The 16,670-nt window shown below is 44.0% G+C and overlaps 1 protein-coding gene across 9 annotated transcripts in view; it reads left to right on the top strand.

The window, feature by feature from the left end:
• Positions 1-16,670, top strand: part of LOC103636601 (insulin-degrading enzyme-like 1, peroxisomal) — an 85,468-nt gene that overhangs the window by 35,663 nt on the left and 33,135 nt on the right. For 8 of the 9 annotated variants that reach the window (XM_020542555.2, XM_035961956.1, XM_020542560.2 and 5 more), the window contains 5 exons: positions 7,978-8,080; positions 10,214-10,309; positions 10,458-10,647; positions 10,759-10,820; positions 11,003-11,107. In XM_020542555.2, coding sequence (XP_020398144.1) covers positions 7,978-8,080; positions 10,214-10,309; positions 10,458-10,647; positions 10,759-10,820; positions 11,003-11,107 — 556 coding nt within the window. The remainder of the gene's footprint in view (positions 1-7,977; positions 8,081-10,213; positions 10,310-10,457; positions 10,648-10,758; positions 10,821-11,002; positions 11,108-16,670) is intronic. The other variant, XM_020542561.3, reaches the window with a different exon arrangement.

The following is a 16,670-nucleotide window of genomic DNA, read 5'->3' as shown; positions in this document are numbered from 1 at the left end:
AAGCCCAGTCTAATTTCGGATCTAATCCGAGTTAGGCTTCCTTCCCCTTAAGTGTGTGACCCTATAGGTTCACGTACAAATAGACATAGCCCGAGTACTCTTACTTGGCCCAATAATTGACAGCGGCCTCTAGCAAGACATGTCAACTCCTATGCGCACGTAAAGATCATATCAGACGAACCATTGCAACATTACGTACATGTTGTTCCCTTTGTCTCACGATATTTGGTCTGGCTCTAAGCTGACCTCTCTTTCTCGATACTGTGAATTGGATACGTAAAGAGAGGTCAGCTTAGAGCCAGACCAAATATCGTGAGACAAAGGGAACAACATGTACGGAATGTTGCAATGGTTCGTCTGATATGATCTTTACGTGCGCATAGAAGTTGACATGTCTTGCTAGAGGCCGCTGTCAATTATTGGGCCAAGTAAGAGTACTCGGGCTATGTCTATTTGTACGTGAACCTATAGGGTCACACACTTAAGGGGAAGGAAGCCTAACTCGGATTAGATCCGAAATTAGACTGGGCTTTAGGGTTACTGATGGGCCTCGGTGTCAGAAGCCCACCATAACGCCTATATAATGAGGGGCGGGGGCGCGGTTAGGCTTACCCTAATTCGCCACCAGCAAACGAGTAGCCTCTCGCCAAGCCGCCGTCGCGAACCTAGCAGTTCGGTACGCGGCGCTTCCTCCCTGTACGTGTGGATACCTCGGAGGTGCTGCATCTGGAGCACTAGGACGAACCGTGCGAGGACGCCGACGACTGCACGGCACTGCTCGACGCGTTCGTCTACATCGAGACGTCTTCTGCTGCTCTGCGCGTCTAGTGGTAATTCCATGACCTATAACCGCAGTAGTTCTTGGTTTTATGGGGTTGAAAATTTTGTTTTTCGCTAGCGTAGCCTCCCCGTAATCCTTCAGTGGTATCAGAGCCAGGTTCTGCGTAGTTTTAGGTCTGGATCTAGGTTCATGAGATGGATCTACTTGATGAACGGTTTGATTAGATCAATTGGTTATAAAAGGTTGAAGTAGATTACATCGGATATGACTGAAGAGATTAGTTCGTCCTTCTCTGTTATGTGCGCGACTTGCCCCTACCGGCTGGAATCACCATTGGGGCTAACTGCGTACACAACCAGCAGATTGACGTAACAGATCGACGTCATGAGTGTAATCTTCTTTAGGTCGAAAGTCTCGCATTTGGGTTGATTTAATCAACCGCATGAGATTTTCAGTGGAATTTCCATACATACGATGCATGGAATCCTGTGAGGTTTTCAGGGCGCTGCCCTGCTATCTGCTGTAGTGGCGAACATATAAAAACGTGTTTGTCTAACCTGTTTTTGCAGGACATATTGTGATCGGTATGGCTATTGTGTGTATATGATGCATATTAATGAATTATTCATGACCTGCGTGTCGTGACCAGGGCAATACGGCTGGAGCCACATGTATTGTCCAAATTTAATGTAATGACCTGCGTGTCAACATGTGATGATCCAAAGCGTATATGTAATTTGTTTACCAGCATACGTTAGATAGGTCTTGAAGGACTCATCACCTGAAGGATGACATACCTATATCATGGAGATGGAGATCATCGTGATGGACAGATTATTGGAGATGGGGATCACCATGTGACAACAAGCCATACCGAATCACAACTGTTGTGTGAATGTCATTCTTAATGTTCTACTTGTTCATATTGCATATATGTCCTTGCGTGCGATGATAAAAGTAGGACGATCCCTCATAAATGTTTAAGCTTAAATGCCTCTCCAAACCTTGCACTATCATAAGTCTTGTACAATTGGTGGTGTGTCTATGAAATTAGGGTGCCACCAGTTTTCCTTGACTAGATAGGTTTGTATCGGATACGAACTGCAGAAAGGGTTGGTTAACTTAAACAAAGTCAGCTTAATGGTTAAGTACTTTGGGGCATAAGGTTGGGAGCCGAGACATAGAGATGTCACCCAACAACAGGAGTCATATATATGATATGATTAGCAAAGAGTTGCTTACCGATCTAACTTGTCTTCTAGCGGTGATGCTAAAGCTCACTAGTAGACTTGTTAGTTGTGGGTTTTGAATCACTAAGTATCAATCGAGTGATATTGATTTTAGTGGGAGTATACTATTAAATGTTTAATATGATTTACTCTGTCATGGATATTTTTGTCTTAGTATTTTGCATTATTTTGTTGTAGATAAATGGCACCTAGCACACCAACATTTACTTTGCGATCAATTCTTGAAAAGGATAAGTTAAATGGAACAAACTATACGGATTGGATCCGTAACCTGAGAATTGTTCTCAGGGCTGAAAAAAAGGAAGACGTTCTAGACACCCCACTGCCAGAGGATCCTGGTGAAAATGCAACTGCTGCAGCTAAAACCGCTTACAAGAAAGCAATGGATGCTAATCTTGAAGTGAGTTGCCTAATGCTTGCCTGCATGGAGCCTGAGCTACAGATGCAGTTTGAGACAAACCATGAGGCGCACGATATGATCGTGGCGCTCAAGGATATGTTCCAGACTCAGGCTAGGACTGAAAGGTTCAATGTGTCCAAAGCCTTTCTGGATTGCAAGCTAGCAGAAGGCGCAGCAGTTGGGCCACACGTAATCAAAATGGTTGGTTACAGTCAGAGGTTGGAGAAGCTAGGCTTCCCAATAAGCCAAGAGTTGGCCACTGACTTTATTTTGGCATCTCTTCCGCCCAGCTATGGAAACTTCATTACGAACTACCATATGCATGGGGCGGAGAGGGGCCTCAATGAACTATGTGGCATGCTGAAAACAGCAGAGGGGGACATAAAGAAAAGCGCTGGCAGCAGCGGCCATGTGATGACGGTCCAAAACAAACCCAACTTTAAGAAGAAGGGTAAATCTCAAAAGAAGAAGGGCAAGGCAAAGGATACAGTATCCAAGCCAAATCAAAAGCCCAAGGCTGGACCAGCTGCAGATGCAGAGTGCTTTTATTGCAAAAAACTTGGTCACTGGAAAAGGAATTGCAAGCAGTACTTGGCCTCTATTAAGGATCGTGGCGGTAAGGGTACAGCCGCAGCAGGTACACTTGCTATTCACATTACAGAAATTTTTCTTGCTGATTCTTATATTAATTCTTGGGTATTTGATACCGGATCGGTTGCCCATATTTGCAATTCGATGCAGGGAATGATAAGAAGTAGAAGCGTGAAAAGAGGAGAAGTTGATTTCCGGGTAGGCAATAATGCAAGAGTTGTTGCGTTGACCATCGGGACGATGCAACTCCACCTCCCATCAGGATTTATTTTGGAGTTAAATAATTGTTATCTAGTTCCTAGTATGAGTCGAAACATTATGTCTCCTTCATGTTTAATAAAGGATGGTTATTCATTTGCGAGTGAAAACAATGGTTGTGTGATCTCTAAGAATGGCATGTTTGTGGCTTTTGCATCCATTATGAATGGGTTATTCATTTTAAATCTTGATGATGCACCTATCTGTAATATTAGTGCTAAAAGGCCTCGGCCTAATGATTTAAGTCCTACCTACATGTGCCACTGTCGTTTGGGTCATATAAGTGAGAATCGCATGAAGAAGCTTCATTCTGATGGGCTTTTAACTTCGTTTGATTTTGAATCATACGAGACATGTGAAGCTTGCTTACTTGGTAAGATGACCAAGGCGCCCTTCACGGGTTTACCGGAGAGGACATTAGATTTATTGGAACTCATACATACTGATGTGTGCGGACCAATGAGTACGACAGCTAGGGGATGATTCCAATACTTCATAATCTTCACTGATGATTTTAGTAGATATGGGTATGTCTACTTAATGGAACACAAGTCTGAATCCTTAGAAAAGTTCAAAGAGTTTCAGAATGAAGTAGAAAATCAGCGTGGCAAGAAAATTAAAGCACTGCGATCGGATCGTGGAGGTGAATATTTGAGTCATGAGTTTAGCAATCATCTAAGGAGTTGTGGAATTGTTCCACAGCTTACGCCGCCTGGAACGCCTCAGAGGAATGGCGTGTTTGAGCGACGTAATCGGACTTTATTGGATATGGTTCGATCAATGATGAGCCAGTCGGACCTACCTTTGTCGTTTTGGGGATACGCTATAGAAACAACAGCTTTCACACTAAATAGGGTACCCTCTAAGTCCGTAGTTAAGACACCATATGAGATGTGGACTGGGAAGACTCCTAGTTTGTCTTTTCTGAAGATTTGGGGTTGTGAGGTTTACGTCAAGCGACTTCAGTCGGATAAACTCACTCCAAAATCGGACAAGTGCATGTTCGTGGGATATCCAAAGGAAACTTTAGGATATAACTTTTACCACCGGTTAGAGGGCAAAGTGTTTGTCGCCCGGAACGGTGTGTTCTTAGAGAAAGAGTTTCTCAAAAGAGAGAAAAGTAAACAAAAGGTGTATCTTGAAGAAGTTCAGGATGAGCCAGTGGGACAAGATTCAACAAGTGATGTTAATGTAGCAGAACAAGTTGAGACGTCTATGGCAAGAGAATCACCACCACAACCACGAAGGTCAGCAAGGCTTCGCGAGGCACGAGGAGAAGTGCTATTGTTGGGCAATGGGGAAGTGTTGTTGTTAGACAACGACGAACCTGCAACATATGCAGAAGCGATGATGGACCCAGATTCCGAGAAATGGCAAGTCGCCATGAGATCCGAGATAGATTCCATGGGAGAAAATTAAGTTTGGAACTTGGTTGACCCGCCTGATGGTGTTAGACCCATAGAATGCAAATGGATCTATAAGAAGAAGAAAGACATGGATGGAAATGTTCACATCTACAAGGCTCGATTTGTTGCAAAGGGTTTTCGACAAGTTAAAGGAGTTGACTATGACGAGACATTCTCGCCAGTAGCGATGCTTAAATCTATTCGGATCATTCTAGCTATTGCCGCATATTTCGATTATGAGATTTGGCAGATGGATGTCAAAACAGCTTTCCTTAATGGAAACCTAGATGAGGACGTGTATATGATATATCCCGAGGGTTTTGTCGATCCGATCAATGCTGGAAAGATATGCAAACTTCAGAAATTCATTTATGGGTTGAAGCAAGCATCTCGGAGTTGGAACATTCGTTTTGATGAAGTGGTCAATAAGTGAAATGGCAGCTGGACAAATGAGGATGGGGATTAACTCCCTTGTTTTGCTTGGTGCATGGATCTTATGGAAGCATCGCAATCAGTGTGTCTTCGAGGGCGGCAGTCCGAGTGTTGCTGCTGTTCTGGAGCAGGTTGGAGAAGAGCGAAGGTTGTGGGAGATGGCAGGGGCTAAGGGGCTTATTTTCCTAGCAGCTAACCTTCCTCACGACTAATTTCTGTTCAAGGGTTTGTTGTTTTTTATCTGTTTTTTGAGGAGTTTAAACCTCAGTGTTATGGTTTGTAAGGGCTTCGGCCCCGACTTTTTTCTTCTTCTTAAATATAATGATATGCAGCTCTCCTGCATATTCGAGAAAAAAGTCAAAGGGCTTGGTTTTCATCAGAATGAAGAAGCTTGTGTTTACAAGAAGGAAAGTGGGAGCGCTGTTGTATTTCTGATCTTGTATGTGGATGACATATTATTGATTGGGAATGACATTCCTATGCTGGAGTCCGTCAAGGCTTCACTGAAAAAGAGTTTTTCTATGAACTTCCCCTTCTTGATGGAGGTGAACTTCCCCTTGTTGATCCCCTTTAGCTCCATTGTCGACTCCTTTCTTCAGTTGGACTTTTTTCTTGACACTGACCCCATGGCTACCTCTAGTCAACCACCTCCTTTTTCGCCCATAGGATCACCCATGTAGCTCTCGCATGTGGCCACAGTGCCCCTTGTGGCCTTGTGCACTTGGACCCCCTCTGGGTTGCCTTGCTACCCCTGGTTGGACCATCTGCGTCCCTGTCGGCCTCTGCCGGGCCACTAGTAGCCTTGCCTTCGACCCTGGCTTCTCTAGCCCTCTCCTCGTTGTCGATGACCTCTCCAGCACTGGCCCCTCCCCGCTACACCAACCTTGTGCATGTCTATCAGCGACGTACACAGGTGGATGCACCACCCCACTCTCGGGTCGAGCCATCGGTGTATCCCCCTTGAATGTGACCCTCATCACGTTCACCTGATGATGACTCGATAGGCCGTTGGGCTTCTTTGCCCTATCAATCGTTCCTTTTTTCCTTCTTAATATAATGATGTCAGCTCTCCTGCGTGTTCAAGAAAAATAATTGTCTTGACCTCTTCGCGACCTCTTCGTCGGTCTCCCCATGTTGTTTTTCATTCATAGCGCCCTCGATCCTCACTAGTGTTGCACTATGGAGGAAGGGTACCAGGCCACTATCAATGAATTAGGACTTTCACTCTCCAATATTTTCCCTATATCATTATCCTTGTAAACACATGAGCCACACCACCACTCAGTGAGAGTTTATAAACCAGACAATGGAATCAAAGTTATCATTCCTTTTTCCACTTTACTTACTCATGAGTATGCAGATCAAAAGCAAAGAGTAGCAAAGTTGCAATAAATCTTGTCAACTAGAGTAGCTTCTTCAATCTCATAGTTCATGTAGCAGTAGGAGAACCATTAGTAACTCTGGCAAATCTTGCGAAATCTTCCTTCCTGCCACTGGGAGCAAATACAAAAGCCTATTTGATGATTTTGTTCATTCACATATGCATATGTACCAAAAGTGATGGGAGTTAATGGACTATGCCGAGATGTATTTAAATTTAGAAAAATCATGATATGGGAAGCTCTACATGCTTAGTGTAAACTGTTAGAGAGGACGCATGCACTAACCAATTCAACCCAAAAGCTTAAGCTGATGGAGAAGGTTGACAATTCACTTATACACTTCAACACCCCCACTCACGTGTAGCCAGAGAGAAAGGCACAAACGCAGCCAAAGAGAAAGGCGCAAACGTGGAAATAAATATGTGGAGGCACAAATAAAGCCTCTACCAGGATTCAAACTCGAAACCTCTAGCTTTGATACCATGCTAGAGTGCACTACCAAGCTGGTTTGAATCCTACTAATGGCTTTATTTGTGCCTCCACCCATTTATTTCCACGTTTGCGCCTTTCTCTTTGGCTGCACATGAGAGGGGTGTTAAAGTGTATAAGTGGATTTCCTATCTTCTCTATCAGCTTAAGTTTTTGGGTTGAACTGGTTAGTGCGTTCACTCTAACATGGTATTAAAGCCAGAGGTCTCAAGTTCGAATCCTTGTAGAGGCTTTATTTGTGCCTCCATCCATTTATTTTCACGTTTGTGCCTTTCTCTTTGGCTGCGTTTGTGCCTTTCTCTCTGGCTGCACGTGAGTGGGGGTGTTGAAGTGGATTGCCTACCTTATCCATTAGCTTAAGCTTTTGGGTTGAACTGGTTACTGTGTTCACTCTAACATAAACATGTGTTTAGCCTAGTTATTTTTTTCTGAAGAATGTGTGAGAATTGTGTTTCATTGTATTAAGAAGAGAAAGAAAAGCCCTCAAACAGCCTCTAAATCCTCCTGCTAGGTCTCAAAGCAAGAGGAATGGTAGGTCGGTAGCTATCTTATAATCTAGAGTTAAATGCATTGGTGGTCGCTAAACTTGTCAAAGGATGTCACTTAGATCCACGAACTTTGAAAATGCATTTATATATTCTTGAACTTGTTAAGTGATGTGCCACACATCCCTAAACTCGTAAAAATGGTGCATCGCAGGTCCATTTTTGGACCATATCGACTATTGTGGTGTGTCACTTAACAAGTTCAAGGACCTAAAAATGTATTTTTAAAGTTCGTGGACCTAAGTGGCATTCCTTGACAAGTTAAGGGGCCGCTCATGCATTTAACTCTATAATCTATATCCACCCCACCCCAAAAATGTTAATCCCAGTAACTGATTATTCTGCTTTACATCCATAATCGAATTTGTTTTCCATATACTTTGCTCATTGTACTATATGCATTTGTTCCTTCTTTCATGCAATGCTTATTTCTCTTTATTTAGAATATTCTGGGAGTCCAAAAAATTTGAAGGATCTACGAGTTCTGCTGAGCCCTGGTATAACACACCATATTCAGTTGAAAATGTCGCTCCTACTATGATACAGGTTAACCTTTTCAAAAGTCATGTTTTCTTGTATTCTCTCTGTTAGATTGTAAACCCTAACCATAATTAGTGTAGGAAGTTGTGTGTGTGTGTATAGAAGAGAATAGTACATGGGTTGGGACAAAGCCTATTACATTAGTACCACACACAGTAATTAACAGTCACAACTCTAGCCATTATAAATGTTGAGACTGGACTGAAACTTCGAGAACATCATGAATGGGCAGCCCTTGGGTGAGGTATCAGCGAACTGGGAGGTGGTCGAGACACACAATACATGGACATCGCCGACAATGACACTCATGGACGAAGTGGAGGTCAATCTCCACGATTGGTGGAGAGGTATATCGCGCTGACGTTGTCGTAGTAGACGAGGGTGGCGCGGGCGAGAGGGCTATGAAGCTCCTGAAGCAGCTGACGGAGCCAGGATGGCTCGGCCACATCGTTGGCTACAACGTGGTACTCAGCCTCAACGCTTGAGTGGGAGACAATAGGTTGTCGCTTTGAGGACCAGGAGACGAGGTTGGCACGTAAGAACATGGTGTAACCTGAGGTGGACCGACGTGTGTCGAGGCAACCCACCCAGTCAGCGTCAGTGTAGACGACCAACTTAGATGCTGAAGAGGGACGAAGGAGAAGGCTGTGGTCAAGGGTGCCATGGAGGTAGCAAAGAATCCGCTTCACGGCGGTGAGGTGCAACTCCCTTATGGTATGCATGTGAAGGCACACCTCCTGGACAACGTAGGCAATGTCGGGCGGGTGAAGATGAGGTACTGGAGAGCCTCGGTAGGTCATCACATCGTCGACTGGGATGTCGTCGTCATCGGATATCTTCTCCTAGGTGTCGATAGACGTGTAGCAAGGTTTGCAATCGGTCATGCCAACCCGCTTCAGGATGTCAAGAGTGTACCGTCGCTGGTGAAGGAAGAGGCCCTGCGGGCGGCGCTCCACGGTGACCCCTAGGAAGTGGTGGAGAGGGTCCAAGTCCTTCATCGCAAACCCCTGCTACAGGGAGGCGGACGTGTGTTGAAGGGCGAGACTGGGCACCGTAAGCACGATGTCGTGGATGTAGAGCAGGAGGTAGAAAATGTGAGCGTTGCACCAGAGGATGAACAGGGATGTGTCCGACTTGGCCGACAAAGTCTATTGAGATCAAGACCAAGTAGGAGGCGAAGCGATTGTACCAGGCTCGTGGCGTCTGCTTGAGGCCATACAAAGAGCTGCTTGAGGCCATACAAAGAGCGGTTAAACTCAGCATCGACCAGTTGCATAGTGAGGGCATCTGCCGTGTGGTGCTCGTGCTCCCAGGCATGGCGCGACACATTCGCGTTCCCGTGCAGCGGCCACGGCGGCCTTGGCAGCGGTGAGGGTTGTGGCCAAGGTGGACTGAGCAGTAGTGACATCAGAGGAGGTAGGGGACAATAGGGGAGAAGTGGGACTGGTGTGGTCCATGCGGGCGTAGCAATAGGCAGGGCGGAGGGAAGGACCGTGGATGGGGAGGTGGCGACGCTGGCAATGGGGATCTTGGTGGGTGGAACAACGATGGAGAGGGAGAGGGACGAGATGGAGGCGGCTCGGGCTATGGCAGGCACTGATGACACGGCTCTAGCCAAGGCGACAGCAGGCGCATCGGCAACTGGAGCACCGATGACGATGGCCGCTAAGATGCAAACGAGAACGGGGGTGCAGGCGCAAATGGGCGCAGATGAGCTGTCGGGCGCGGGGGCGCGAGCGAGCACAGAGGAGGCGTTGCTGGGCGCTTAGGCGGATGCATTGGGGCCATGACGTGCACTTAGGTGCGAAAGATGGAGAAGGGTGGAAGGGAAAGGAAGGGCTACCGGTGGGCGTCTCCATGGCCGACGGCGAGGTCCTGGGTGCACTGGCAGCTTGGGGCTTGGGGAGCAAGAGGGAGGGAAGAGAGAGGCTTGATACCATGTTAGATTGAAAACCCTAACCTTGATTAGGGTAAACATTTGTATATATATAGAAGAGAAGAGTACATGGGCTGGGTCAAAGCCCATTACATCAGTAACACACACAGTAATCGAACACTCTTGTCTTATTGAATTCCATCTTATTTCACCTAACCTGTTGGTGTGCTAACATATTGTTATTGATTTTCTCTACTTGACAGCAATGGATTAAAAAGGCTCCTACTGAGAAACTCCATCTTCCAGAACCTAATATTTTCGTACCAAAGGATTTATCTCTTAAAGAAGTGCATGAAAAGGTCAGTTTTGGAGTACCTTAATGCTAACATCATTGTACTTTTTTTGCTTGAACATGCTGGAGAATCATCAGCGTACTCATATATTCATATGAATTGTTGGGACCATGTGTACTAAATAACTCTAACGAAAATGATAATGTTTTACCAGGTTACTTTTCCAACAGTGTTAAGGAAAAGCCCACTTTCACAGTTGTGGTATAAGCCTGATACACTCTTCTCCACACCAAAGGTTCACATTATCATTGATTTCCACTGTCCATTATCCAGCCACTCCTCTGAAGCAGTTGTTGCTACTGAGCTCTTTGTTGATTTGTTAGTAGATTATTTGAATGCTTATGGTAAGCACTAATCTGTAAATTTGATGTACTTTTATTTATTTTCCCAATCATAACAATCAATTTAGAGAATTTTACCATTAATCAAATGCATACTATCTGCGTTTTTTGCAGCTTATGATGCTCAAATTGCTGGTTTGTTCTATTCAATATATCTTACTTCTGCTGGATTCCAGGTATTGTTAATTATTATATGATTGCTTTTGACTTCAGCGCCCAGTGGGTGCTCCTAACAGCTATATGCTGTGCATATATAATTATCATCCTGACTGTTGCAATTCTGATGCAATTTGAAGTTACTGGCATTATGCTAATTTTTGTTAGAGCTTACACATTTAGCTTTAAATGTTTATTAAAGGTTTCTTTAGGTGGTTACAATGACAAAATGAGAGCTCTCTTAAATGCCATACTAGTGCAAATTGCGAGTTTTGAAGTTAAGCCAAACAGATTTTCTGCCCTAAAGGTAATATTGTGGATCTTTTTACTTTCAGTGTTGTTCCCTTTCATAATATTTCTAAGCCGCATTTAACCTTACAACTGGCGTGTTATGTCAGATTTGAATTGTTGACATGATATTTTAGAAGTCCTGAAAAAGTACCAAGGTTCCATGCACCTTGTGCGCTGCATGTGTGTTGTTCTTATTGATTATTGAAATATATCTGTTGGCTTACAAGTTATATGGAAGTTATGGCAGGCTTTCAAAAATCATCTAGCTAAACAGAAGGTTTTTTATACTTAAATTTAGTTTGTACAAATAAAGTGATCTAAAATAATTCTTTTAGAAAAAAAACGTCTTTATTTTGATGTCTACATAAGCTATGCACCTAAACACACATTATTACAGTGTTATCCATTACCTATCAGAGATGCTAGCAATGTGACCTTTCCAAATTATAGGTTATTTTAGCTAGTTTTTACTATGTATCTAGATTCTAGACAGCTTATATCTAAGCACATAGCAAAAGCTATGCATCTATACAAACTAAACGACCTATAATTTGGGACTAGCTAACACAAAGACACCACAATTTTTACAGGAAAAACATGAAGTACCGTATATCCTATTAATCAAGCTCGTACCTTGGATTTTGAGGATCTGGTGTGAAACACAAAATTTGGCCTTATACTAGAGAAATGCAAATGCTCCCTTCATTTCAAATTATAAGAAGTTTTGAGTTTTCTAGGTACATAATTTTTGTTATGTACTTAGATATACATTGTATATATTATGGCTAGATACATAGTAAAAATAATATATCTACAAAATCCAAAATATCTTATAATTTGGAATAGAGGAGGTAGGTTGTAACTTGGTATGTAGTTTCTAACTCTACAAGACATGGAAAAGTAATAAACCTCTTTGTTTCATGTTTAAAAAAACTCAACCGGTAGGGGAAAGACCTCCCCACAGTATTATATTAAGAAGAAGCTCAATCGAAGCCTCAACCAAGAAAGGTCACGAAAGCTGGCCCTCCGTGCGGCATGAGGTCTGCCCCCAATAGGTCAGATCTTTACTCGTTCTTTGAGCCCTCCCAGTCCTAGCCGCTACACTAGGATCTGCCCCCTATAGGTCAGTCCATCTAGTGAGCGCAAAAACAGGGGAACCAGCAAGTGGCCTTTATTAACCCCAGCGTGAAATTCTCTCCCGCTGGGATTCAAACTCAAGACATAAGGAGTGCTACTCAGACCACATAATCAACTCAGATAGAGGCCCTTTCGCTTTGTTTTATATTTCACAAATAGAACAAAGCTAAATTAAGAATAAAGTGAAGTTCATGGTGACCAATAAAGGGTGTCAATTATGATATGATCAAATCTTAATGCAAATTTGCTTACACGAGGTCAATAAAATTAAAACTCGAAGCATCCACGTCCACGAGGCAAGAATCCACAAAGATATTACACACCGTCTAGAGTAGTAACAATGTGGGCTTTGGTTGTATGTGGAACATAACCTATACTTAGGAGCAAATTAGGATTGACTTAGTTGGACTTAGTGACTGATTAGTGATTGCGGGTTCTCAGTTTTGGGGGCCTAGTGTAACGCACCGTGATAGTCGCCTAGAGGGGGGGTGAATAGGGCGAAACTGAAATTTACAAATATAAACACAACTACAAGCCGGGTTAGCGTTAGAAATAAAATCGAGTCCGCGAGAGAGGGCGCAAAACAAATCGCAAGCGAATAAACAAGTGAGACACGCGGATTTGTTTTACCGAGGTTCGGTTCTCGCAAACCTACTCCCCGTTGAGGAGGCCACAAAGGCCGGGTCTCTTTCAACCCTTCCCTCTCTCAAACGATCCACGGATCGAGAGAGCTTTCTTTTCTCAATCACTTGGAACACAAAGTTCCCACAAGGACCACCACAAGTTTGGTGTCTCTTGCCTCAATTACAAGTGAGTTTGATTGCAAAGAAGGGATCAAGAAAGAAGAAAGCAATCCAAGCGCAAGAGCTCGAAAGAACACAAGCAAATCACTCTCTCTAGTCACTATGGCGTTGTGTGGAATTTGGAGAGGATTTGATCTCTTTGGTGTGTCTAGAATTGAATGCTAGAGCTCTTGTAGTAGTTGGGAAGTGGAAAACTTGGATGCAATGAATGGTGGGGTGCTTGGGGTATTTATAGCCCCAACCACCAAAAGTGGCCGTTGGGAGGCTGTCTGTTCGATGGCGCACCGGACAGTCCGGTGCCCCCTGCCACGTCATCACTGCCGTTGGATTCTGACCGTTGGAGCTTCTGACTTGTGGGTCCGCCTGGGTGTCCGGTGCACACCGGACATCTACTGTTCCTTGTCCAGTGTACCGGAGTGGGCGCGCCTGACATCTGCGCGCGCAGAGCGCGCATTAAATGCGCGGCAGAGAGCCGTTGGCGCGGAGATAGCCGTTGCTCCGGGGATGCACCGGACAGTCCGGTGCACACCGGACAGTCCGGTGAATTTTAGCGGACTAGCCGTTGGAGTTTTCCCGAAGCTGGCGAGTTCCTGAGGCTGACCTTCCTTGGCGCACCGGACACTGTCCGGTGTACACCGGACAGTCCGGTGAATTATAGCGGAGTCGCCTCTGGAAATTCCCGAAGGTGGCGAGTTTGAGCTGGAGTCCTCTGGTGCACCGGACACTGTCCGGTGCTCCCAGACCAGAGGGCCTTCGGTTCCCACTTTGCTCTTCTGTTGAATCCAAAACTTCGTCTTTTTATTGGCTGAGTGTGAACCTTTTACACCTGTGTAATCCATACACTTGGGCAAACCTAGTTAGTCCAAATGTTTGTGTTGGGCAATTCAACCACCAAAATTAATTAGGGACTAGGTGTAAGCCTAATTCCCTTTCAATCTCCCCCTTTTTGGTGATTGATGCCAACACAAACCAAAGCAAATATAGAAGTGCATAATTGAACTAGTTTGCATAATGTAAGTGTAAAGGTTGCTTGGAATTGAGCCAATATAAATACTTACAAGATATGCATGGATTGTTTCTTTCTTATTTGACATTTTGGACCACGCTTGCACCACATGTTTTGTTTTTGCAAACTATTTTGTAAATACTTTTCAAAGTTTTTTTGCAAATAGTCAAAGGTAAATGAATAAGATTTTGCAAAGCATTTTTAAGATTTGAAATTTTCTCCCCCTGTTTCAAATGCTTTTCCTTTTGACTAAACAAAACTCCCCCTCAATGAGATCCTCCTCTTAGTGTTCAAGAGGGTTTTGATTTATCATTTTGAAATACTATTTTCTCCCCCTTTTGAACACGATAGGATACCAATTGAAAAAATATTCAACACTGATTTTTTTTTGAAATTTGAATTAGGTGGTGGTGCGGTCCTTTTGCTTTGGGCTCATTTCTCCCCCTTTTTGGCATGAATCGCAAAAACGGAATCATTAGAGCCCTCGAAGTGCTATCTTCCCCTTTGGTCATAAATAAATGAGTTAAGATTATACCAAAGACGAAGTCCTTTTGCTTGGAATTTTCCCCCTAAAGATGGAGAGAAGCGCGGAGTGGCGGCGAAGGATGAGTTACGGAGTGGAAGCCTTTGTCTTCGCCGAAGACTCCAATTTCCTTTCAATATACATATGACTTGGTTTGAGATAGACTTGAAAACACATTAGTCATAGCACATGAAAGAGACATGATCAAAGGTATATAAATGAGCTATGTGTGCAATCTAGCAAAAGAAATTGCGTGAATCAAGGATATTGAGCTCATGCCTAAGTTTGGTAAAAGTTTGTTCATCAAGTGGCTTGGTAAAGATATCGGCTAGTTGATTTTTAGTGTTAATGTAAGAAATCTCGATATCTCCCTTTTGTTGGTGATCCCTAAGAAAATGATACCGAATGGCTATGTGCTTAGTGCGACTATGCTCGACGGGATTGTCGGCCATTTTGATTGCACTCTCATTATCACATAGCAAAGGGACTTTGGTTAATTTGTAACCGTAGTCCCGCAGGGTTTGCCTCATCCAAAGCAATTGCGCGCAACAATGGCCTGCGGCAATGTACTCGGCTTCGGCGGTGGAAAGAGCAACCGAATTTTGCTTCTTTGAAGCCCAAGACACCAAGGATCTTTCCAAGAACTGGCAAGTCCCCGATGTGCTCTTCCTATTGATTTTGCACCCCGCCCAATCGGCATCCGAATAACCAATCAAGTCAAAAGTGGATCCCCGAGGGTACCAAAGGCCAAACTTAGGAGTATAAGCCAAATATCTCAAGATTCGTTTTACGGCCGTAAGGTGGGATTCCTTAGGGTCGGATTGGAATCTTGCACACATGCAAACGGAGAGCATAATGTCCGGTCGAGATGCACATAAATATAGCAAAGATCCTATCATCGATCGGTATACCTTTTAATCCACGGACTTACCTCCCGTGTCGAGGTCGAGATGCCCATTAGTTCCCATGGGTGTCTTGATGGGTTTGGCATCCTTCATTCCAAACTTGGTTAGAATGTCTTGAGTGTACTTCGTTTGGCTGATGAAGGTGCCCTCTTGAAGTTGTTTGACTTGGAATCCTAGAAAATACTTCAACTCCCCCATCATAGACATCTCGAACTTTTGTGTCATGATCCTACTAAACTCTTCACATGTAGATTCGTTAGTAGACCCAAATATAATATCATCAACATAAATTTGGCATACAAACAAATCATTCTCAAGTGTTTTGGTAAAGAGCGTAGGATCGGCTTTTCCGACTTTGAATCCATTTGCAATAAGAAAATCTCTAAGGCATTCATACCATGCTCTTGGGGCTTGTTTGAGCCCATAAAGCGCCTTAGAGAGCTTATAGACATGGTTAGGATACTCACTGTCTTCAAAGCCGGGAGGTTGCTCAATATAGACCTCTTCCTTGATTGGTCCATTGAGGAAGACACTTTTCACGTCCATTTGATAAAGCTTAAAGCCATGGTAAGTAGCATAGGCCAATAATATACGAATTGACTCAAGCCTAGCTACGGGTGCATAGGTTTCACCGAAATCCAAACCTTCGACTTGGGAGTATCCCTTGGCCACAAGTCGAGCTTTGTTCCTTGTCACCACACCATGCTCATCTTGCTTGTTGCGGAAGACCCATTTGGTTCCTACAACATTTTGGTTAGGACGTGGAACTAAATGCCATACCTCATTTCTAGTGAAGTTGTTGAGCTCCTCTTGCATTGCCACCACCCAATCCGAATCTTGGAGTGCTTCCTCTATCCTGTGTGGCTCAATAGAGGAAACAAACGAGTAATGTTCACAAAAATGGGCAACGCGAGATCGAGTAGTTACCCCCTTATGAATGTCGTCGAGGATGGTGTCGACGGGGTGATCTCGTTGAATTGCTTGATGGACTCTTGGGTGTGGCGGTCTTTGTTCCTCTTCCTCCTTGTCTTCCTCATTTACATCTCCCCCTTGATCATTGCCATTATCTTGAGGTGGCTCATTTGCTTGATCTTCTACTTCATCAACTTGAGCTTCATCCTCATTTTGAGTTGGTGGAGATGCTTGCGTGGAGGAGGAAGGTTGATCTTGTGCATTTGGAAGTTCTTCAGATTCCTTAGGGCACA

This window comes from Zea mays, chromosome 8 (genome assembly GCF_902167145.1).
Source record: "Zea mays cultivar B73 chromosome 8, Zm-B73-REFERENCE-NAM-5.0, whole genome shotgun sequence".
In the NCBI taxonomy this organism is placed as follows: Eukaryota; Viridiplantae; Streptophyta; class Magnoliopsida; order Poales; family Poaceae; genus Zea; species Zea mays.
This window is presented reverse-complemented; position numbering and strand designations above follow the sequence as displayed.